Here is a 25,685-nt window from a genome sequence, read left to right as displayed (position 1 = left end):
AAGTTTTTTAAAGAAATGTTTCTCTAGATCAGTACTCTTGTACTTTTCTCTTACACAGTTTATTTTTTAATAAAACATTTTTAAATTGAGTAAAAGTGACATACTGTCTTCACAGTTTGAATCCATGTTACCAGACCTCTCTCTTGAAAATAGTTCCAAATTAAAAGTAAGAGGTTTCCAGTAGCTTGAAGTTTCTAAAATTTGAATTGGGATAATATCAGGACTAAGACAGTGAGAACACCTTACCTATGTGTCAAGCGACCTGTGTCATACTTCTCATATTGATACTATGAGGTATTTGGTCTTCTCTTCATTATAACAGATGATTATAAATATGGAGTTGTTTCTTAATAGCTGGTACTTTTTGTCACTTAGCCCTAATTTGCTTAATTCAAGGACATACTCTGTCAGTACTGGGGAGTTCGTTTAAAGATGACTTTGCTGCAGTAATCAGATTACATTAGTGTCAAGTGCCCACTAATTATGAAGAAATCTATATCTGCATTAGGTAAATGTCATTTCACCACAGTAGCCTAAAATGAGCTTTCCTTTCCTTTAGTTATTAGCATACCACCTCACTGAAGTACTACAGGCAAGCTGTTGACAAAATTTAGGCCCTAGTCCATTTGTTCTTTAGCAGGAATGGCTAGAAGATGGCCAGTCCTTCCAGAGATCTCAAGAAAAATGCCCCGCTTCATTTCTTTATCTAATCAGCTGACTTGTCACCTTGAAGTCCTGTGTATTCACTACAGCAGGGCTTGGCGAAGTACTGTCACCATCTGCTTGTGTACAGCCCACAGGTAAAGAATGGTTTTCACAGTTATACGGTTGAAAAAAATCAAAAGGACAAGGCTATTTTATTAACCCTGAAAATTACATGCAATTCAAATTTCAGTGCCCATAAGTAAAGTTTTAATGGAACATAGCTACATTCCTTATGCACTTACGGATTGTCGATGGCTGCTTTCTCCTCACTGTGATCACAGAGTTGAGTAGTTGTAACAGAGACCATATGGCCTAAAGATATTCCTATCTGGCTCATTACAGAAAATGTTTGTTGACCACTGATTATAAGATCAAGTCCAAGTTCTTTCCTAGCATGACATACAAAACCATGATGATCGGGCTCCTGTGTAATCTTCTATTCTCTTGTTCTCTCCTGAGCTGTAACTATTCTGAACTCTTGGAACTTCTTAGACTCCAGCATGCTTTCTGCATATCAGTATTTTTCCACATTAGTCCCTCTACATGAAATCACTCCTTTCCATCCTGAGTACCCCTGGCAAATTCCTGTTTGTCTTCCAATATTTTTTGGCTTAAGCGTCCTCTTCTCTCTGCAACCCTAGCATCCTGTGCTGTTTCCACCTTGCAGTCTTTCACCAGACAATAAGCTTTGGGCAGACAGATATTGTCTCTTGTTCATCTTTGTATGCCAAGAACAAGTTTCTTAACCTAAGCACTACTGGCATTTCGGACTGGATAATTCTTTGTTGTGGAGCTGTCCTGTGCATTGTACGATGTTTAGCAGCATCCCCGGCCTCTATCCATTAAATACTAATAGCTTCCACCCATCGTGAAAATCAAAAATGTCTCCAAACATTGCCAAATGTGCCCTGGTGGGCAAAATTGTCCCCATTTGAGAGCCACTGCTCTAGAACCTTACATAGTCAGTAGCCCACACTGGGTACTGGGTAATGTTGAATTATGTATTAAAAGACTTGATTCAGGGGCTTCTCTGGTGGCTCAGTGGTTAAGAAACCGCCTGCCAATGCAGGGGACACGGGTTCGAGCCGTGGTCCGGGAAGATCCCATGTGCCGCGGAGCAAATAAGCCCATGCGCCACAACTACTGAGCCTGCGCTCTAGAGCCCACGAGCAACAACTACTGAGCCCGCATGCCACAACTACTGAAGCCCACATGCCTAGAGCCTGTGCTTCACAACAAAAGAAGCCACCACAATAAGAAGCCCGCACACTGCAACGAACAGGAGTCCCTGCTCACCTCAACTAGAGAAAGCCCACGTGCAGCAACGAAGACCCAACGCAGCCAAAAATGAATCAATTTTTTAAAAAGGCTTGATTCACATTGAATTAATTGTACACTTCAAAAGGATGATTTGTATGATGTGTCAGATATTGCTCAATAAAGCTGTTTTTTTAAAATAGATCTTTACTGGAGTATAATTGCTTCACAATACCGTGTTAGTTTCTGTTGCACAGCAAAGCGAATTGCCCATATGCATACACGTGTCCCCATATCCCCTCCCTCTTGAGCCTCCCTCCCAGCCTCCCTATCCCACCCCTCTAGGTCATCGCAAAGCACAGAGCCCATCTCCCTGTGCTATGCGGCTGCTTCCCACCAGCCAACTATTTTACGTCCAGTAGTGGATGTATGTCGGTGCTACTCGCCCCAGCTTCGCCCTCCCACCCCATGTCCTCAAGTCCATTCTCTACGCCTACCTCTTTATTCCTGCCCTGCAACTAGGTTCATCAGTACCATTTTTTTTTCTGGGATAAAAATTTTTATTAGTATAGTTGCTGTGCAATATTATATAAGTTACTGGTATACAATATAGTGATTCACAATTTTTAAAGGTTATGCTCCATTTATAGTTTTTATAAAATATTGGCTATATTGACGTATATACACTAATAGGTATAAAATGGATAAGTAATAGGAGCCTGCTGTATAAAAAAATAAATAAAATTCTAAAATTCAAAAAAAAAAGCTATAAGGATATATTGTCCAACAGAATATAACCTATATATATACGTATATATTTTTAGATTCCATATAAACACATTAGCATACGGTATTTGTTTTTCTCTTTCTGACTTACTTCACTCTGTATGACAGACTCTAGGTCCATCCACCTCACTACAAATAGCTCAATTTTGTTTCTTTCTATGGCTGAGTAATATTCCATTGTATATGTGTGCCATGTTTTCTTTATCCATTCATCTGTCTATGGACATTTAGGTTGGTTCCATGTCCTGGCTATGGTAAATAGTGCTGCAGTGAACATTGCGGTGCATGTCTCTTTTTGAATTATGGTTTTCTCAGGGTATATGCCCAGTAGTGGGATTACTGGGTCATATGACAGTTCTTTTTTTTTAAAGATAATTTTAAATTAATTAATTAATTTTTGCCTGTGTTGGGTCTTCGTTGCCACGCACCGGCTTCCTCTGGTTGCGGTGAGCGGAGGCTGCTCTTCGTTATGGAGCAAGGGCTCTAGGCATGCGGGCTTCAGTAGTTGTGGCACATGGGCTTCAGTATTTGTGGCATTCAGTCTCAGTAGTTGTGGCTCACAGGCTCTAGAGCACAGGCTCAGTAGTTGTGGCACATGGGCTTAGTTGCTCTGCGGCATGTGAGATTTTCCCGGCCCAGGGCTCAAACCCGTGTCCCCTTCATTGGCAGGCGGATTCTTAACCACTGTTCCACCAGGGAACTCCCCATATGGTAGTTCTATTTTTAGTTTTTTAAGGAACCTCCATTCTGTTTTCAATACGGGTTGTATCAATTTACATTCCCAACAGCAGTGTAGGAGGGTTGCCTTTTCACCACACCCTTTCCAGCATTTTTTGTTTCTAGGTTTTTTAATAATGGCTATTCTGACCAGCGTGAGGTGACACCTTATTGTAGTTTTGCTTTGCATTTCACTAATAATTAGTGATCCTGAGCATCTTTTCACGTTCCTCTTGGCCATCTGTATGTCTTCTCTGGTGAAATGTCTATTTAGGTCTTCCGCCCATTTTTTAACTGGATTGTTTGTTTTTTTGATATTGAGCCGCATGAACTGTTTGTATATTTTGGAGATTAATCCTTTGTCTGTTGTTTCACTTGCAAATATTTTCTCCCATTCTGAGAGCTGTCTTTTTGTCCTGTTGATGGTTTCCTTTGCTGTGCAAAAGCTTTTAAGTTTAATTAAGTCCCATTTGTTTATTTTTGTTTTTATTTCTGTTACTCTAGGGAGTGGGTCAAAAAGGATCTTGCTGTGGTTTATGTCAAAGAGTGTTTTTCCTATGTTTTCCTCTAAAAGTTTTATAGTGTCTGGTCTTACATTTAAGTCTTTAATCCATTTGGAGTTTATTTTTGTGTATGGTGTTTAGTGTTCTAATTTCATTCTTTTACATGTAGCTGTCCAGTTTTCCCCACACCACTTACTGAAGAGGCTGTCTTTTCTCCATTGTATGTTCTTGCCTCCTTTGTCGTAAATTAGGTGCCCGTATTTGCGTGGGTAATTCTCTGGGCATTCTATCCTGTACCGTTGATCTATATTTATGTTTTTGTGCCAGTACCATACTGTCTTGATTACTGTAGCTTTGTGGTATAGTTTGAAGTTGGGGGGCCTGATTCCTCCAACTCCATTTTTCTTTCTCAAGATTGTTTGGCTATTCAGAGTCTTTTGTGTTTCCATACAAATAGTAAGATTTTTTTCTTCTAATTCTGTGAAGAATGCCGTTGGTAGTTTGATAGGGATTGCATTGAATCTGTAGATTGCTTTGGGCAGTATAGTCATTTTCACAATATTGATTCTTCCAATCCAAGAACATAGTACATTTCTCCATCTGTTTATGTCATCTTTAATTTCTATCATCAGTGTTTTACAGTTTTCTGAGTACAAATCTTTTGCCTCCTTAGGCAGGTTTATTCCTAGGTATTTTATTCTTTTTGTTGCACGGGTAAATGGGAGTGTTTCCTTAATTTCTCTTTCTGATCTTTTATTGTTGGTGTATAGGAATGCCAGAGATTTGTGTGCATTAATGTTGTATCCTTCAACCTTACCAAATTCACTGATTAGTTCTAGTAGTTTTCTGGTGTCATATTTAGGATTTTCTATGTATAGTATCATGTCATTGGCCAATAGTGACAGTTTTACTTCTTCTTTTCCAATTAGTATTTCTTTAATTTCTTCTTCTTCTCTGATTGCTGTGGCTAGGACTTCCAAAACTATAGTGAATAAGAGTGGCGAGAGTGGACATCCTTGTCTTGTTCCTGATCCTAGTGGAAATGCTTTCAGTTTTTCACCATTGAGTATGATGCTTGCTGTGAGTTTGTCATATATGGCCTTTATTACGTTGAGGTAGGTTCCCTCTATGCCCATTTTGTGGAGAGTTTTTATCATAAATGGGTGTTGGATTTTGTCAAAAGCTTTTTCTGCATCTACTGAGATGATCATATGTTTTTATTTCTTAATTTGTTAATGTGGTGTAGCATATTGATCGATTTGCATATACTGAAGAATCCTTGCATCCCTGGGATAAATCCCACTTGATCGTGGTGTATGATCCTTTTAATGTGCTGTTGCATTCTGTTTGCTAGTGTTTTGTTCAGGATTTTTGCATCTATGTTCATCAGTGATAATTGGTTTATAATTTTCTTTTTTTGTGATATCTTTTTCTGGTTTGGGTATCAGGGTGATGGTGGCTTCATAGAATGAATTTGGGAGTATTTCTGCCTCTGCCATTGTTTGGAAGAGTTTGAGAAAGATCCGTGTTAGCTCTTCTCTCAATGTTTGGTAGAACTCGCCTGTGAAGCCATCTGGTCCTGGACTTTTGTTTGTTGGAAGATTTTTAATTATGATTTCAATTTCATTACTTGTCATAGATCTGTTTATATTTTCTAATTCTTCCTGGTTCAGTCTTGGAAAATTGTACCTTTCCAAGAATTTGTCCATTTCTTCATGGTTGTCCATTTTATTGGCATATAGTTGTTTGTAGTATTCTCTTATAATCCATTGTATTTCTGCAGTGTTGGTTGTGATTTCTCCTTTTTTCATTTCTAATTTTATTGATTTGCGTCCTCTCCCTTTTTTTCTTGATGAGTCTGGCTGAGGGTTTATCAATTTTGTCTTTCTTCTCAAAGAGCCAGCTTTTAGTTTTATTGATCTTTGCTATTATTTCCTTTGTTTCTATTTTATTTATTTCTGCTCTGATCTTTATGATTTCTTTCCTTCCTTCTTTGGGTTTTCTTTGTTCTTCTTTCTCTACTTGTTTTAAGTGTCGGGTTAGATTGTTTACTTGAGATTTTTCTTGTTTCTTGAGATACGATTGAATTGCTATAAACTTCCCTCTTAGAACTGCTTTTGCTGCATCCCATAGGTTTTGGGTCTTCGTGTTTTTGTTGTCATTTGTTTCTATGTATTTTTTTATTTCTTCTTTGATTTCTTCAGTGATCTCTTGGTTATTTAGTAGCACAGTGTTTAGCTTCCATGTGTTTGTTTTTCTTTTTTACAGTTTTTTTCCTGTAATTGATTTCCAATCTCATAGCATTGTGGTCAGAAAGGATGTTTGATACGATTTCAATTTTCTTAAATTTTCCGAGGCTTGATTTGTGACCCAATATGTGATCTATCCTGGAGAATGTTCCATGTTCACTTGAGAAGAAAGTATTCTGCCACTTTTGGGTGGAATGTTCTTTAGATACCAATTAGATCTATCTGGTCTATTTTGTCATTTAAAGCTTGTGTTTCCTTATTTATTTTCTGTTTGGATGATCTGTCCATTGGTGTAAGTGGTGTGTTAAAGTCCCCTAGTATTATTGAGGTGCTCCTGTGTTGGGTGCATAAACATTTATAATTGTTATATCTTCTTCTTGGATTGATCCTTTGGTCATTATGTAGTGTCCCTCCTTATCTCTTGTAACAGTCTTTATTTTAAAGTCTGTTTTATCTGATACAAGTATTGCTGCTCCAGCTTTCTTTTGATTTCCATTTGCATGGAATATCTTTTTTCATCCCTTCACTTTCAGTCTGTACGTGTCCCTAGGTCTGAAGTGGGTCTCTTATAGACAGCATATATATGGGTCTTGTTTATGTATCCATTCAGCCACTCTGTCTTTTGGTTGGGGCATTTAATCCATTTACATTCAAGGTTATTATTGATATGTATGTTCCTATGACCATTTTCTTAATTGTTTTAGGTTTGTTTTGTGTGTCTTTTTCTTCTGTTGTGTTTTCTGCTTAGAGAAGTTTCTTTAGCATGTGTTGGAGAGCTGGTTTGGTGGTTCTGAATTCTCTTAGCTTTTGTTTGTCTGAAAAGCTTTTGACTTCTGCATCAAATTTGAATATGATCCTTGCTGGGTAGAGTAATCTTGGTTTTAGGTTTTTCTCTTTCATCACTTTAAGTATATCCTGCCACTCCCTTCTGGCCTGCAGAGTTTCCACTGAAAAAATCAGCTGATAACCTTATGGGGATTCCTTGTATGTTATTTTTTGTTTCTCCCTTGCTGCTTTTAATAATTTTTCTTTGAATTTAATTTTTGTTAGTTTGATGAACATGTGTCTTGGTGTGTTTTTCCTAGGGTTTATCCTGTATGGGAGTCTCTGTGCTTCCTGGGCTTGGGTGACTATTTCCTTTCCCATGTTAGAGAAGTTTTCCACTTCAAAAGGGTGATTTGTATGATGAGTCAGATATTGCTCAATAAAGCTGTTTTTAAATAAAAAGATTTGGTTTACTAATATCTGTTACCAGTGGCATTGTTATTGTGTACTGTGAATGAATGTTTTTTTTTTTTTTTGTCTTCTAGAATAGTTGCTGGTGCAACTCATTGTGTCACATACTGTGCTAGTTGATACCAAACATACATTATCTTCTTAATACTGAACAAGCCTGGGAAGTTGACCTGATTTTTGCTTCTTTCTTTTTTGGCAAATTCAGATGCAGAGAGATTCAGTAACTTGCTCAAAAGTCATGTAACTAGTGAGCATGTATAAAGGGATACAGGACTTTACTCCTATGTGGTTTCAAAACCTTTGTTTGTATCATTTGACCATGTTGCTTCCGCAAGCCAGTTACTAGCCAGAGGAAGCCTATCTTCTTGGTTAGGTGAAAATGCATGTACTTACTAAGGACAATATGTGTATATAGCAGATGTGAGCATTTTTTAAATTAGGGGAGCACTCTTTTTGTCCAAAATGCTTAGCACTGAGTTTCTCATCGGTAGAACAGCCCATATGCTCCATGGACCATGGTAGAGTTTTTGTTTTGTTGTAGTTGTAGTTGTTTTGGTTGGTTTGTTTTCTTTGAATCTGCCAAGGGATCACGTTTTTTCTTTCATGTTTTTAGATCCTGAGGCGGTGGGGACTCTAATCTGAAACATCATAACGATTTGATTCTCAGCCTAGAAATAAAAGAACAAACTTGATAGGTGGCATTATCAGTTCTATCTTTCACTTTGCCTTGAAGCCATGGCACTAAAGCAAATATGACCTATAAGACTGGTCATCCTTAGAATGGAACTGTACAATAGAACTTTCTGTGTTGATGGAAAAGTGCTAGATCTTTGCTGTCCAATATGAGAGCCACGTGTAGCCTTTGAGCATTGGAGGGGTGATGAATGTAACTAAGGAACTGAATTTCAAATTTAATTATGATTCATTGAAATTTAAATAGCCATTTGTGTCTAGTGACAATCAGATTGGACAGCACAGCTTTAGAAGTCTTCACTTTGATAAAACCACAAATCTAAGCTTAACCCCAGTAAATATCTTAGGGGTCAGAGGCCCCAGTTTCAGATCGAGTAAAGGGAGCCCAGTCTGAGATTGAATAAATGACCAGTGTTGAATACATATGGAGAGTGTAGGAATATCTACTTTCACAGTACAATTGCATAGGTTATTGTTATACTGCAGCTATGTGACTTGTAGAAGAACAAACTTACTCTGTACGGGATATACTTCAACAATTATAAACATTTTCTAGTAAGCAATTTTGCATTTTTCTGTTGACTTGATTATTATAGTGATCAAATAAATTATCCATCTAGGGGCAATGTTGAGACATTGAGAAATGAAATGGAGAATGTAGTGTATTTGATTGTTTTAGGTGTTTAAGAATTGTTGTCAGAGTAAGAGTCTTGCTTTGTTGAAATGCTAGGATTTTTTACCATAACATTTGATTTTTGGCTCTTGGTCCAAATGACAGCTATATTTAGGAATTCAGCAGAAAAGTAACAAAATTTTTCTTCTTTGGGGATATTGCTTTCAGAAGATGTAGTGTTTTAGGGGACTTCCCCGGTGGCACAGTGGTTAAGAATCCACCTGCCAATGCAGGGGACACGGGTTCGAGCCCCGATCCGGGAAGATCCCACATGCCACAGAGCAACTAAGTCCGTGCGCCAAAGCTACTGAGCCCACGTGCCACAACTACTGAAGCCCTCACACCTAGAACCCGTGCTCTGCAACAGAAGAAGCCACCACAATGAGAAGCCTGTGCACCGCAACAAAGAGTAGCCCCTGCTCACCGCAACTAGAGAAAGCCCACGTGCAGCAGCAGACCCAATGCAGCCAAAAATTTTTTTAAAAAAAGAAAAGAAGATGTAATGTTTTGGAATACTTTTCATACTCATAATATTTTAATTATGATGATGAGTATAAAAATATTAAGTTGTAAAATTTTCACAGAAATACATTCATAAAAAGGAGAGAGAGACTTTATTTCAAATGCCACCCTAAATTAGCTGTTATCTTTGGCAAGTTATATTTAAACTCATTTTTTGCCTTTGCGTGTGTGTTCATTATATTTATTAGATCTAGGGAAAAAGCAACTCAATTATAAGGAGACAGAGATGAGTTTTATTTTTGGATTTTCAAGAGTTATTCTTTTCTTTTTGACTTTTTATTTTATATTGGAGTATAGCTGATTAGCAGTGCTGTGTTAGTTTCAGGTGTACAGCAAAGTGATTCAGTTATACATATACTTGTATCTATTCTTTTTCAAATTCTTTTCCCATTTAGATTGTTACATAATATTGAGCAGAGTGCCCTGTGCTATACAGTAGGTCCTGATGGTTATCTATGTTATTTTTTTAATTTGTATTACGATTTTTTTTTGGTGTGGACCATTTTTAAGTCTTTATTGAATTTGTTACAATATTGCTTCTGTTTTATGTTTTGGTTTTTTGGCCACGAGGCATGTGGGATCTTAGCTCCCCAACCAGGGATCAAACCTGCAACCCCTGCATTGGAAGGTGAAGTCTTAACCACTGGACCACCAGGGAAGCCCCATAGTTGTCTGTTTTAAATATAGCACTGTGTGTATGTCAATCCCAAGTGCCATTTTAGAACTATAACTGGGAGGTGGGGACGGAAACGTGTCCGTGGTTTTGGAAGGACTGGGGCCTGCACATGTGCTTTGGCATGTGTGTGTTTGTAGTACTAACTCTTAGATTTCCTCCGAGGGTAGTTATATTTTATTTTATTTATTTATTTATTTATTTTTGGCTGCATTGGGTCTTCGTTGCTGTGCGCGGGCTCTCTCTAGTTGCGGCGAGTGGGGGCTACTCTTCGTTGCAGTGCACGGGCTTCTCATTGCGGTAGCTTCTCGTGTTGCGGAGCACAGGCTCTAGGCATGAGGGCTTCAGTAGTTGTGGTGGGCAGGCTCAGTAGTTGTGGCACACGGGCTTAATTGCTCCGCGGCATGTGGGATCGTCCCAGACTCAAACCCATGTCCCCTGCATTGGCAGGTGGATTCTTAACCACTGCGCCACCAGGGAAGTCCCGTGGTTATATTTTAAAAGTAATAGAATATGCATTTCCTGCTACATTTAAAATGAATAACCAACAAGATTTACTGTTAATTTTTTATTTACTTTTATTTTGCCCTAGCATGTACCTTGTATTAATTGCTAGTGGTTGAAATTCTGAAGTCTAGGTGCATTCTTCACTTGATCTTAGCCAAAAGGCCAAGAAACGTAAGGTGCATTCTCAAAGATTATACATTATTCTCCTTAGAGTTACAGATGGCCTAATCTAAACATTTGGAAGATTTTAAAAGAAAAAAAAAGCATAAAGATATTTTTTTCCCTTCCCCATTTCCCAACTTGCTCCTTTTAAGGAAGTGTGATGAAATTAAAGATGTCTGTGATCTGGCTGAAAGAGGTTCACAAACACTGTTTCCATAGTTGTGGTTTTGGTATTTCCTCCTACACATGTGTCTTCCTTCTTCAGTTTCTTACTCATTCCGTCAGGAGAGAATTGGCTGCTCTTTCTGTGTACTGTGCGCATATCAGATGGGCTCAGTGGGGGCTTTGTAGCAGAAACCATAAAGTCCAGGAGTTGGTGAGCCAGTTAAGAAATTTCCCTCAAAGAATTCCTTGTGTGGACTGCTTATCAGAAAAGATGTAAATGTTATTACTGATGGTTTCCTAGATATCAAATATGCAGCACAGTTCAGTGTGATTAAAAGTCACTCTGCTCCATGCTCTAAGGGGTACAAAAAATGAAAAGGGTATGCTCCCTGACCCTTAGAAACTTGGAATTCAGGGGATAAAAATCAAACTCTAGTGACCATAGTACAAGACCGATCAAGTCGTCTTAGAGTACAAATAAGGGAAAGATGAGTTCTAACTGGGGCGATGAGAGACAGTTGTGTGAAAAACAAACAAACAAAAAAAGCCATTTGAGCTAAAATTTGAGGAATAGGTAGTATTTTGATAGGTGAAGGTTGAGGCAATGGACTCCTATTGGCAAGAAGCAAAGGCACCAAGGCAGACACATCCTGAATAATTTGAGGACAACCTGGAGTCTGCTTTGAATATATAGGAGGGGATATGTGTGGGGAAGTTTGGGAGCTTCAGCTGTCTAGGGAGGTTATGACCAGACAGTGAAAGGAAAGTGCTGGTAGAAGAGTTGGAATAGAGGACAAGGAATGAAAAGTGTTTGAGGTGATGAGTGATCTGTTTAGGAAGACTATTCTAGCAGCAGGATTGAGTAGGTGTGGTAAAGGCTAAAGAAAAGTAACCTTGTTAAGTGGGTATCACAGTCAGCCATTTACCTGGTAATCACACCAAGAGAGGCTTGATTTGTAAAGCCACATAACGCATATATGTGGAATCTAGAAAAATGGTACCGATGAACTGGTTTGCAAGGCAGAAATAGAGACACAGATGTAGAGAACAAATGTATGGACACCCAGGAGGGAAAGTGGGGCAGTGGCGGGGGGGTGGTAGTGGTGGTGGTGGGATGAATTGGGAGATAGGGATTGACATATATACACTAATATGTATAAAATAGGTAACTAGGACTTCCCTGGTGGCACAGTGGTTAAGAATCCACCTGCCAATGCAGGGGACATGGGTTCGAGCCCTGGTCCGGGAAGATCTCATGTGCTACAGAGCAACTGAGCCCGTGCACCACAGCTACTGAGCCTGCGCTCTAGAGCCCACGAGACACAACTACTGAGCCCACGTGCCACAACTACTGAAGCCCACATGCCTAGAGCGTGTGCTGCGCAACAGGCGAAGCCACTGCAATGAGAAGCCCAAGCACCACAACAAAGAGTAGCCCCCTCTCGCCGCAACTAGAGAAAGCCCGCACACAGCAACAAAGACCCCATGCAGCCAAAAATAAATAAATAAATAAAAATGTAAAAAATAGATAAATAATAAGAACCCGCTGTATAAAAATAAATAAAATAAAATTCAAAATTCGGAAAAAAAGGTTGGTAATCTTTCCTCTCCACCCCCACCCCTCGACCCCAAGAAATAGTGCTCTGGCATTTGGCCATCTTAGGATCACCTTTCTACAACTTTGGAATGCAAAATAGAGAGAGAAAAGAGTACTCTCATTAAAAAGTCAGCAAGACGTTCTAGTTTGTGATTTTTTAATTACTAAGTAGGTAGAGTGTTGTTACATAAAATGTTGATGTCTGTTCTTTTCCTTATTAAATGACTGTATGACACTGGGCACATTACAGATTGTAATGTAGTAATTTGGTAGTGCATGATTTCAGATGCGTTTTGTCCCAACCTGCAAGTGTCCTGGCAAATGTTAAGCAAGCAAAAAGCATGCCTCCCCATGCCGTTTGTTCACCTGAGTGATTTTTTTCAGAAGTGTGATACTGAAATGGTGCAGGCTGAAGCCAAGCGAGAGACCACTGCCGCCACTGCTACGTTCCATTATCACCACTGTCACTTCTTGGCCTTGCCGTGGCTCGCCTGTACAGATGCACTGGGCTGGTTCATTTAGACAAGGCAGCAAGCATTCATCCTCCATCCTGAGTCCTTACCCCGATATATTAATTAATATTAATATAATTAATTATATAATTATGTTATATGCAACATATTAATATTAATATAATTAATTATATAATTATATTATATGTAACATATTAATATTAATATAATTAATTATATAATTATATTATATGTAACATATTAATATTAATATAATTAATTATATAATTATATTATATGTAACATATTAATATTGCATTCTTCAACTAAGGCCCTTTACATCTGTGTGTGGGACATTCGGTTTTTTAAGGATCGACAGTTATAAACAGGTTGAAGCACCTTTGTTTTAGATTATGAGTTTATTGAAAGTTCCCATTAAACAATTAGACTGAAATACGTAAGTTCTTAAAAGAAGTTTGTTGAGGGTTATGATTTATAAAAATGGAATATTTTTACCCCCGTTTCTCCCTTCACTTCCTCCTTTCCACCTTAGACATACCTCCTCTCTTATTGGTATTTATCACATGTAAGATTCTCTTGCTTAATTCTTAAAAATGAGCTACTATTTATTATTTATTATTCTTGGCTAAGCACTCTACACATATTATTTCATTTAATCTTCTCAACAATTCTATGAGGGAGTTATTATTCGAGTTTTAGAGATGAGGAGACAGGGAACTTGCCCAAGGATACAAAGTTAGTAATTGGCAGAGCCAAATTTAAAGCCAGGTCTGTATGACTGAAGCTGATGTCTTGACCACTGTATAGTGTCTTCCTTGGTGCCAGATGATGTGACCCCAGTTTTGGTAATGGAGGAACACTGGTCCAGAATGTCTGTTTGCATAGAGGAGTCATAGACTTTTAAGAATGGAAGGGCATATGGAGGTCACCAGCCCTCATGTAAAACAAAAGTCCTGTGTATCTGAGACATGCTGGGTTTATCTAGATTCATGTAGGGACCCTGGCGGTCCAGTGGTTAGGACTCCATGCTTCCATTGAAGGGGGCAGGGGTCCAATCCCTGGTCAGGGAACTAAGATCCCGCATGCCACGTGGCAAAAACAAAAACCAAACTAGATTCAGGTAGTGCCCTGGGTAGTTAGTACTAGTAACAACGACCTATGGGAAAGGGGAGAAGTTTATCATCAGAAAAAAATGATTTTGGGGTGGACGTGAAGGCAGAAAGAGGCCGTCAGTGTGGAATAATGTACTTGAAGGATCTCTGCTTTTTCATGTACTGTGTCTGATTTGATGACATCTGGAATTTGCCTCAAAATAATACAAGAGGAGAGAGGTGGATGTGGATGGGGCAGGATTGGCCATGGCTTGATGGTTGTTGGGTTCTGTGAAGTATGCTTGGGTTTTATTATATTTTTCTGTCTATTTTGGTGTATGTTCAAAAGACTTCATAATAAAATGTTTTAGAAATTTTATTTGAAAGCCCTGTTTTCATGATTTTGTAGTGGTTAGATTATGTATATGTTTTCTTATCCAAAAGTCTCTTGGATGTTTTAGTCAAGAGAAGCATTTTTCCCTCGCATTTATTCCCTCTTAGAATCTCCTTCCTCTCTTTTTTCTGAATATTTGTTAAAGAAAGGACTCAAGTTTTCCAGTGCTGAAGCTAACTGTCAGCTGCCTATATGGCTGCACTGTTGGGATAATTCATCTAATTTCTCTTATGAGTAACTTCTCTTTGACATTATTTTTGAACTCAAAGACTTGCTTGCATTGTTCTTGTTAGTAAAAAAAAAAAATCACTAGGATGTACTTAGTAATTGGAGTCAGCTGCACTTAAGACTGTTCAGCCAGACTGTTATTTTAGCCTTCACTAGTAAGGTTTTTAACACCAGTTTGACCTTACTTTGAAACATTCTCAAAATACCATACTTTAATATCGATTTATATACTTTCCTACTAAGGCAGGGCAGGGTCCCTGGGGAAAAAAATAATGAAACTCTTACGTCCCACAAATACAAGAATCAAGGTAGATTTTTCTGGTTTTCTTTTCTTTTTTTTTTTTGCCTTACGCAGGCCTCTCACTGCTGTGGCCTCTCCCGTTGCGGAGCACAGGCTCCGGACGGCGCAGGCTCAGCGGCCATGGCTCACGGGCCCAGCCGCTCCGCAGCATGTGGGATCTTCCCGGACCGGGGCACGAACCCGTGTCCCCTGTACCTCTCAACCACTGCACCACCAGGGAAGCCCCTCTGGTTTTGTTTTTTAAAGAAAAATAGGGAAAGACTTTGGGTAAAGGTTTCCTTTGGTTAGGGCATAATGTTTGCAAAAATGCATTCTGAGTATACAAGCGACAGAAAGATAGGTTACCTACAGATTAGGTGGGCTGATACCCTTGGCCTATGAAGATGGAGACCAAATGCTCAATTTGTAGCGCCAAGCAGATGCTCAAAGAATTTGTTTCTGAATGCTAAATATTATACTAAATTTCCCAGACTTTATGCCAGTTATACTTTAGGCAAGTAAAGGACAAATTTTATAAAATTTGCTGAAAATAACTTCTACGTTTCTGTTCATTCCAGAGGAGGACAGTGTTCTGATTCCTTCCTTCTCCTTGCTTTTTGCCATAGTCCCTCTTTTCCTGACCCCGGGTAAACTCCCACCTGGTAGCATGTCAGAGGCAGAATAAATTTAGGAGTGTAGATATTCTTTTTTAACATAGATGGAGAGGGTTATAGTATTCTCAGGACTTCAGTGCTTTCTCTGAGGACACAACTGTCAGCAGATCCATATAAGGTAGCCGGACTGTTTCCCATCTCCTCCGGGCCTTCTGCGTTCATGTCTAGATACCGTGATAGATCCAGTGCCTGTGAAGACCTGGAACGTTTCAGACAATAACTCAGACTTGTTTTCTTATGCTATATATAGGAATTGAGCAAGTGTTTTATAATGAAATATCCCTCCAGGCACTCTGCATCTCCTGGTGATGCAAAACCCTCAGATACCCAGTAAACAGTCCTTTTTAAGTTTAAAATTCTTTCTTTTGGCTGCTTTATTTCTGTTACCTTTCTGAAATATTTGGCCCAATAGTTTTCATAAAATAATAAAATCTGTGAGAGATTAAAATTTTCTGATGGTTGATCCTCAGTAGCTAAAAAATAGATTCTGTAACAATACAGCATTTCTCTGCATGTTCTTGAGCTTCCGTTCTTGGACTTTTACATTTGCTTTTATTAACGCTTTATTTTCTTGACTTCAAGTCAACAATTGGAATGGTTTTTGAGTGGCCGAGGAAGCTAAAGGTTAAAGATAATTTCTCAGTAAGTTGATTTACATCAAAGAATTACATCATCTAGATTAATGGAAATAATGATACTGGTGAGATTTCCAGACCAGGATCATTCCAGCATTTGGAGTACGTTCTCGGTGGCTCTAAACTTGTTTGGCTTACCCCCTAAGGTTTAAAACAGAAAAAGTATAAAAGTGTTTAAATTTTTCTTTCTCTTTCCTTATCAGAAATATTCATTTAGACCATAACAACTGTTAGAACAAGATAACAACTCCAGGCCAGCTGTCAAATGTTTACCATTATCAAAACTCTCCCTGGAGGGAGACGCAACTTTGGCTCGCCTCACCGGCAGTAATTTAATTTTTCCTTCATTCTGACTCGGAAATGGCAGCATTTTTCAAAGCTTCCTCCCACTGATGGCTGAAATTTTCCTTGTGAAATGATTTCCACCAGTCTTGAATCTTTCTTGTTTCTGCCGTCTTCACCTTTGCTGATGGTTCTGCAACTCATCACCAGCTATGCAAACTGACAGTTCACATCCTGGGGCAGCAGCGGGGTCTGGCCTGCAGAAAGGAGCAGCCTGACCAAATTTACGCTCACAAGATCTCTTAATTCACAAAAGCATTTGCTCTAGTTCCTGTTCTCTGCTGCAGGGGCTTCGGAGAGGGAGTGGGGGTGGGGGCAGGACCGTTGGGAGAATGTTCTGAAGAAAAGAGAGGCTCTCTTCACACTCTACTGAGTACACAGACTTTGGAGATGAAAAACAGACGGAGAGAGGCATTTCCAACCATCTTGCTGATCTGCGCGGGAGTTCATTGAACTGTACAGCATAGCACCAGAGCCTCGTGTCATTTAATGTTCCTTCTTCAAATCGTTCTTAAATGTTCAGCACAAATATCCCTCCCCCTTTGACTTAGTTGACAAAGAATATAAAAATTAAAAAGGAAGAAAAGGCGAACTATCGCCGTGAGAATGACCAGAAGTCACTTGGCTCTCTGGAGAGTTCGGCTGAATAGGAAAGTCCTCTTAACAAGAGTGGACAGAGGAAGTTTTAGGTTTGATCTGAACTTCATGTTCATGACAGATTGCATTTTTTTCTTCCTTCACAAATTTCAGCCCAGGCCACTTGTTTGCAGAAACTGCCAAACCTTCCCTGGCTGCTGCTAAGATACTCCTGAAATTTGAGGTTGCCTTTTATCTTCTTCTTGGTAGAGACATATTTTTGTCTTTTTCCCTGCAGCCCCTCAGCTCTTCTACAGAGGACTCATCCCTCTCTGCACAGTCTACCCCAGACAGACAGCTGGTACGTTACTGTTTGTAGCACAAGATCACTTATGTACTTGTGAACCAGTTTGGGTCGGTCTGAAAATTGCTTCTGAACACAGATTGTTTATAATGACTGACCTCATAGGCCTGTGTCCACCCACTCCCTCCCCAGCTGTCTGAGACAACCTAATCAAAATGGTAGGTTGTTTGCCTGGCTTTGAGTATGGGACTGTAATTAAAGTAAGAATGAGAGAATCCTGCCGCTAGAGGCAGATTTGAATTCTAGGCTTCGCTCTTCTACTATGTTCTTCTATTTTTTTCCTTGTAATCCTCGTGATCCAGTGAAAGGGTGATAACACCATCAAGTCCCTAATTTGGATCCCGCTAATTCAAAATGTATGCTGATACGGAACTGAACTATCTGGAAGTAAAGTTTGTTATGCAAATTGGTATCTTAAATATTATTTTACTGAAGAAACGAAAACTTTTCAAACACTTCTGCTGATACAGTTAGCTGTGTACAGCATTCCTAATTACAGGTGTTTCTTTTAAAAACTCAGATCTAACAGACTTCTACCTCTCAGCAAGTATTCTTCTGAAGTAGCACTCACCTGTTTACTTGTTTGAGACTAGCGGTTTCCTGAGTTGCCTGAATTAGAGGTATTTTTCCGTTCTCAACAATGCTTTGGGAATACACACTTGAGCTTACAAGTTGGTTAGGGATGCAAATACCAATACAAAATCGTATGGGCTAAATTCCAGAAGAAGCTTGATAAAAAGTAAGTGCTATAGGAGCTTTAGATCGTAGAGATATTTGGAAGGTTTTGAAGACAGCACATATACATATATATGCTGTTTTCAAAAAACTTTCCAAATATATATATAAAAACAAAATACATGGACGTTTTAAAAAATTATTTCCAGAACTTGATGTATTCTGTGCCACGTAAAATGGTTAGCTGATATCTGTGAAACCTCTCTCCATTTTGGAGTCAACGGATTTTATTTGGTGTAGTAGTTCTTTTATTGAGTACTTACTATGTACCAAACACTGTGCGCCAAACACAGTTCCAAACTCTGTTTTAAGCTATCCATGGAGGGTTCAAAAACTCAGATGCTCCGATGGCAGGTTTAAGCCGGGGAACTACATATAGCAAATTACCTGCATTTTAAGTTCTGTCACTACTTCGTTCCATGTTGCTGTTGCAGAAATGTGGGCTTAGTGTTGCCAGACCTTCCATTTAGTCAAGAGAGACAGGAAATTCACATTTTTATCGATATTTCCTGATTTTTAAACCAGTACGGGCCAAATAACAGTTTGTGACTTTTGCATTATATACTCAACCCCGTTGTATCCTCACAATATCCCTACAAGATAGGGATAGTTATTTGTATTTGGCCACTTTCAGTATAGCCACTGAGTAGCAAAAGTAGAGCTTTACCCCCAGGCCTATCTCCAAAAACTACGGTGTTACTGGGCTCTCTCCTTTCTCCCCTAGATTTGTGGGGATGGAGCTGGGGATCGTTTTGGCAGAAAAGTGCTATTTGGTTAAAGCCAGGCCCTTAACAAAATTATCACATCTTGTAGTACTGTACCGTAGAGTGTCATCTTCCAGAGAACAGTTATGTATGGCTTTAGGGGAGTTAATTATAACAAGAAGGCATTGGTGACTATAAATATCAAACAAAAGCTCTGTTGCCTTTGCTGCAGATTTATTATTTCAACCTCATTGTACTTCTAGAAGAGCTACACAAATACTCTAAACCGTTTGTAGAGTTCTTCATTTCACAGAGTGGCAAAAGTATTAGTGGCAATTTTACAAGGCCTGACCTTGCCAGAGGCAGAGGAGAAATCCGTAGTTCTCAGGATCTACTAAATATTTAATCACTTTTCTTAAAATTCTGATATGAACTTTGTGGCCTGAAGGAGTTAACACACCTCCACAAACCTGCCTTCAGCTGGTAAGATCAGGCCCATGATTATTATTATATACAGCTGTAAAAAGCTGGTTACATAGCATAAATTGCATTGAAACACTTAGGCCACAGGATTACTCAAGAAGAATTGTATTGCTTGTTCAGTCATATATTTTGATCTTTATTGCTAGTAGTTTATTCTCCTGAGAGTTGGGGATTAGCCTTGCTTTAAATGTAAAAAGTGTATCTATGAGGGTAAAAATATAAAATGAAAATAGATTTTTAATGGCAACTTTGGTTCTTAGCATTAATTTTACATGCCTTTTTCATTCTGAACTTATAAACAGTTTGGAGAAACATATGAGAGATTTGTGAACAGGGGCAAGAGAGGGTCAAATGTATCAAATCCTTGGATTCCAGCAAATGTAGGATTTGTGGACAAGCAGAGAAGCACACATGTGTTGGGAATGTAAATTAAAATAAAACCTCACTTTGTGGAGACTTTGAGAAGCGAGCACACCACTTTATGGCGCATGTCTGAGGCGTTCGTCTCCTTAATTAACCAAATATTAAAATAAACATTCATTTTATCAGTCTGCATTTTTTCCTCTCTGGATGAAAGTGTTTCAGGAAAAATCATAAAAGAATCTATGGTAGCTCAGAGAGGTTAAACTCAACAGTTGTTTTCTTTGAAGTCCCTGGCCATGAGGTTAATTGCCAAAACTGCTTGTGGAAAAGGTGGTAACAATTTAACAAGACTGTACAACTGCAGAGACTTAGATGAATATCAGGTGTTTGCAGAAGTTTTTTTCCTCACAGGAAAGGGGGTGGGGAGGAGAGGAACAGAATGAGAAACAGGGGAAGAGGGAGGCCTGAATAAAGTCCCAGCTAAACAGCCAATAATTCTTTGTTTGCTTAGCCAATCATCCTGTAATTGGCCGGGAGGTTAATAGGAGTCTATTGATTGGTCAGGAGGAGTGCTTACTGTGGCTATTTTTACTGTATGCTTCCAGACAGAAGGCTGCAATTACTGGAGCTCTCATTCCCACTTTTTAGGGCCATGGTCGCTCTGATTTATGAAACCTGATCAGGTTGCTCTTGGCAGTTTATGTTTTAAGTGTTGCCTTCTGGGTCTTTGCTGCTTATGGGTCAGTGTGCTATTTCTCATCATTTATTGTGGTCATTTGAATAGGTAAGCTTATTTATGACTTATTGAAGGAGGAATACATTAAAAATAATCACCACCACCCGCGTGGACTGAAAAGTGGGAACCATCGGACAAGCTGTGTGATAGAGCCCTACCTGCTCTAGAAATAGAAATTCTGCTCCTGGCCTAGAGTTCCCCATTGATCACGAGATAAAATAATGCAGTCCTCTCTTTTATCTGCCTTCCACAGACAGGTTTCTCAACTCTCCCCGTTCCTTTGCCTTCCTTGATTACACTTGGATTTGCTCTTGTAGGCCTTTTAATAATTGGATTTGGTGGCTGCTATTTTAGAGTTCAGGAAACTGAGACCATGGTTAAAATGACTTGCACCATCCAGACTGCTTCTGGAGCTTGTGACAGGGCTCTTCTGTCTTAACCCATCCTGACCTGGTCCTGACCCGAGCATTACTAATAAGGTACTTAACCTCATCATTTCATTTCTCACTTGCTAAACTTGACTATAACTCCTTCCGTTACTCAAGATCTTGGTTTTCCACCCTTGCTCAAACCTTCTTTTGTAGTTCAGAGTTTCCTGGGAGCCCGGTTGAAGGGGCGTAAATCTCTACTGATGATAAGGCCCTGAGCCACAGATTTCTGGGGAGCCACATCTAGACGACCAGATTTCACCTGCACTGCCAGCTTGTCAGTTCAGGCCGTGATGACCACAGCTACTGCCGCTGCTACTATTGCCTCCTGTTTCTCCTGCTTCTTTAATTTTGCTACTGCTATTAAAAAAATACAAAACACGTTAAGGACTTCTGCCGATCCTCTCATTGCTTCTGAAGATCTCCATCATTCAGCATCCACGTTTTGAATGACTGCCCCATTTCAGGGGCTCTTGCAAGCACTGTGGTTACAGTGGCAATGACAGTAGACCACAGCTTTCTGAGCTGATCACGCTACCCCGACTGTGGCGAACGTTGCTAAAACCCAGCGAACTTCCTGTAAGAAGTGTGGCAAGCACCAACCCCACTATGTGACCCAGTACAAGAAGGGCAAGGATCCTCTGCCCACAGAGAGCAGCATTATGACAAGAAGCAGAGGCTATAGTAGGCAGACTAGGTTATCCTTTCCTTGAACTGGAAGGAGATAAGAGAATCAAGTGATCCAGTTCTAAACTTCGTGTTTCATTTTATTATGAAGAGTGTAAAATCTTGAGGTTACGTAAAAAAAAAAAAAAAAAAAGGACCAAAACTATCCCAGTACTGCAGATTCCTGGTCATTTTCCTTTTGGAGAGAAAGGTGCCCTTGAGTTTGGTGGGTACACCTCCCTCTACAAAGCGCTGAAAGATAGGATTGCCCCACATGGCAGAGGAACTACAGAGATTTTTTTCTATATGTGAACCACTTATCATTGAACTTTCTTATTTATGCTGTCTTGACACTGCAGGAGATAATGCCTTTCCTTGGTCCTTCTTTTAAAAATTTCTTCCTGGACATCCCTGGTGGCGCAGTGGTTAAGAATCTGCCTGCCAATGCAGGGGACATGGTTTCGAGCCCTGGCCCCGGAGGATCCCACATGCCGCGGAGCAACTAAGCCCGTGTGCCACAACTACTGAGCCTGCGCTCTAGAGCCTGCGAGCCACAGCTACTGAGCCCGCGTGCTTCAACTACTGAAGCCCGCACGCCTAGAGCCCGTGCTCCGCAACAAGAGAAGCCACCGCAGTGAGAAGCCTGCACATCACAACAAAGAGTAGCTCCCGCTCGCCGCAACTAGAGAAAGCCCGCGGGCAGCAACTAAGACCCAACACAGCCAAAAATATAATTAATTAATTAATTAATTAATTATACAGTTATAAATATACAGTTATAAAAAAAATTTTTTTCTTCCATCATCGATCGTACTCTAACAATTTTTCTCCTAATCCTCCTGAGTTCACTAGAGCTCAGAAGAACCTTGATAGTTTTCTCATCAGTCCATTGTCCATAGAACTTTCTTTGTCTTCTTGTTGCTTCTGCAAATAAGAGTGGCCTTTTCCTGCCATGCCCTCCACCTCATTACCTCACTTTAGAAGTCTGTTCTGTTTATGATTCCATCTTTTGTGAGTCTTTTCAACTCTTCTGACTAACTTGTTGTTATCATTGTGTTTTGAGTTAAGAGAGTGTTAATCTGGCCTCTCAGTGTGGCAATTACTTGTATAACTTCTAATAATTGGATTTGGTGGCTGATATTTTAGAGGTAAGGCAACTGAGGCCATGTTCAAGGAAAGCATAAAGGTTAGTGGCCAATACCCCATAGGGTAGTCTGCCACCAGTTCCACTAGACTTTAAGAATATCACTCCTGCCTTTCACCCTGGTTCACATCTAGGCAAAATTACCTTTTCTCTTGGTTTTCTCTTGGATACGGTTTTTACTATGACTATCGTAAGGAAAGAGATGACTCAATGTGCTTAGAAGATCTGACCTCACCAACCCCTGCACTGTAATGTGACAGCTCCTATTTACTTAATTTGGAATTCACAAGAGAAGGTAGCTTGGTACTTTTAGACAGACCCGGTGTTGTTTATCCTTTGCTTTTTCCATAAGCCCCAAATCTCAGAGCCCCAGGGAAAGGTCCCTGAAATGCATTCTTTCCACCTTTGTATGCCTTTAGAATCCTTGTGTTGGCTTGTTGTTTTCTGATTTTTTTGCTAAACTTCACTATTTAACTTCATTATCAACTTTAGTATCAGAACGCAACAGCATTTATAAGATTCTTTAGTAACATGGTGATGTCTGAACTCCTATCTTCCCATTTGTGGGTAGAATCTGCTAGTGTTTTCCAAAGGAATTAACAAACAACCACCAACAACAACAAACATTTCAGAACAGTGCATGTTCTGCAACTAGCCCGTTTAAAGATTGTTTAAGTATCCCTTTACTGGTGATAAAGGAATTATGAGAAAGGAGAATAAACAGACAGCAATCCATTTTAAAGAAAGGAAGCAAGGGCTGAGTAAGTAAGCTTGATGTTCATCCCCTGGGACTGCTTGGTTCTCTTGAAGGATTTTTCCTGTAGATATATGTCACACTGCCTTCCTTCAGTTTTGTTTTGTTTTGTTTTGTTTTGAGCCAGCTCTGTCCTTTGCTGGATAAGCATGTATAAAAAGGGAAGGGAGGGAGGGTAGAAGGAAGAAAGGGAGGGAGGGAGGAAGGAAGGAAGGAAGGAAGAAAAGGGAGGGAGGGAGGGAGGATGGAGGGAAGGAGGAAGGAGGGAAGGAACGAAGGAGGGAAGGAACGAAGGAAGGAAAGGGAGGGACGACAGACAGAAGAGAGGGAGGAAGGGAGGAAGGAAGGAAGAAAAGGGAGGGAGGGAGGAAGGAAGGAGAGAAGGAACGAAGGAAGGAAAGGGAGGGACGACAGACAGAAGAGAGGGAGGAAGGAAGGAAGGAAGAGGAAAAAGAAAACCCTTGTAATAAAGCAGAGATTTAGAACTGCGTGTTGGAGCAAATGCAATATTTGGAGATAGAACTATTTATAAAACTTTGGGCACTGACTCAGCCATGACACATTCACCTTTTTGGGAAAACTCAGGGAGATTTTTTTGGCAAAACTCCGTGACTTTGTTTTCATAGTTCCGGGACAAAACTACCACCACAGACTTTCACATTCTTGAGAACTAAAACATGACTTTATCAGTTAATCACCAGATTATTCATTATTTAATGTGTTTAATGTAAAAAGGAATAAAATCTATTGCGAATGAAGTTACTGTCACTAAATATAGTTTTGTTTTTAAAATGTAAACTTGAAGTGTTCTTTTGATTGAATGCAACTGTTTTTTGTGGGGGGGGGGTTTGGCTTGCAAAAGACAAAAGAAATCATTTCAGAAACGTGTTCCTGTCGGCACTTTTCCTTGAAATTGTCTTTTGAATATGGAAAAGTGACCAATGCACAATACAGAGAATTTGTAATGAGACATTTCAGGCATCATGGAAGGTTCTTGCATAGCCCCCTCATGTGAGATGACCTCAACAAACTCATTTTGCTGTACAATGAAAAAAAAAGGCGTGAGAGGCTTACATGTGATAAAAATGTTTCTCCATCCTAGAGCATAGATTAAAGAAACTTTAACAGGGAGTAAAAGTTTAATAAACATCGTTTGATATGAATTTCTGTGAACGTTATCAGAGACAAGTAGTAGTGGGCCAACTAAATTGATATCTTTATAGGAAAGCTTGAATTGGGGCAATAAATATGTCCTGAGGCTTCAGTGGCATCATCAAGTATGTGTGCTTTATTCTTCGTGATTTATTGCTTTATCAACAGAAGTGAGCATTTGTGTTCAGAAATGGATAATTCACACTTAAATCTTGTTTTTCTGTGTTTAATCCAACTTAAATTACAGGTTGAGTGGTGGCAACAAAAAGAAAAAAAAAAAAACCCTCCAGAAAAAGTGTATTATTTAACTTGAATCTTAACTTAAATTTGTCACCCAATGCTGAGGTTTTACATCTGTCTAGGGGCAAACACTGCTGGTATTTGTCAATAAGCAAAAGAAAAATACTGACTTTCAGATAACAGGCATTTGGTGAACTGGCGACAGTCATGCAAGCGAGAATGCTCAAATGACTTCAGCTCTTTCTAGCTTCATTATGTCAGGCTGGCAGATCACATATGGCATTATGGAAATCAGCAAATGAAAACCATATTGATCAGCATTGAGAACAAATGTAAAAAAGGTGGTCTCGAGGAGGAGCCGAGGAGAAGAATGCTTTCCTGGTCAACCTGATAGGCCCTTGTTAAGGCCTTTTAATCATTTATTAACGTAACCCTCCTTCTTCCCTTTCCACTCAGATTACCTCAGCCACAGAGCATCCTGCTCCATTTATCTTTTAATGTTTCCTTTATTTAATTTATTTTTAAGCTCTAAGTTATACTCTTATTTCAGAATTGAGTTTTACTTTTCATGGGATTGTTTTAAGTGACTTAAATGACTTTTCCCAACAAGCTCACCAGGCATTCAAAGGAAGAAAAGCATTTGCTGAGATTCACCTATCAGCAAATAATTTACTTGGTATGCACCACAACCAAAAGCAGAGAGACAGAGAGAGACAGTCAGCCAGACACGTTTAAAAAAAAAAAAAAAAAGAAGAGAGAGCGCGAGCAAAATCAGAGT

At 39.4% G+C, this 25,685-nt stretch overlaps 1 protein-coding gene across 10 annotated transcripts in view; it reads left to right on the top strand.

The window, feature by feature from the left end:
* BCAS3 (BCAS3 microtubule associated cell migration factor) overlaps positions 1-25,685 on the top strand; it is a 576,449-nt gene that overhangs the window by 349,952 nt on the left and 200,812 nt on the right. Inside the window, exon 23 of one of the 10 annotated variants that reach the window (XM_081218981.1) lies at positions 16,424-16,784. The exons of 8 other annotated variants lie outside the window; for them this stretch is intronic. In XM_081218981.1, the coding sequence (XP_081075107.1) occupies positions 16,424-16,437 (14 nt within the window). In that variant the 3' untranslated portion in view covers positions 16,438-16,784. Of the gene's footprint in view, positions 1-8,987; positions 9,306-16,423; positions 16,785-25,685 lie in introns of those variants that run through there. One more of the 10 variants, XM_081218980.1, reaches the window with a different exon arrangement.

The sequence above is a fragment of the Mesoplodon bidens genome (assembly GCF_964165515.1).
Source record: "Mesoplodon bidens genome assembly, chromosome: 19".
In the NCBI taxonomy this organism is placed as follows: Eukaryota; Metazoa; Chordata; class Mammalia; order Artiodactyla; family Ziphiidae; genus Mesoplodon; species Mesoplodon bidens.
Note: the sequence above shows the minus strand (reverse complement) of the source record. Positions and strands in the feature narration are given on the sequence as shown.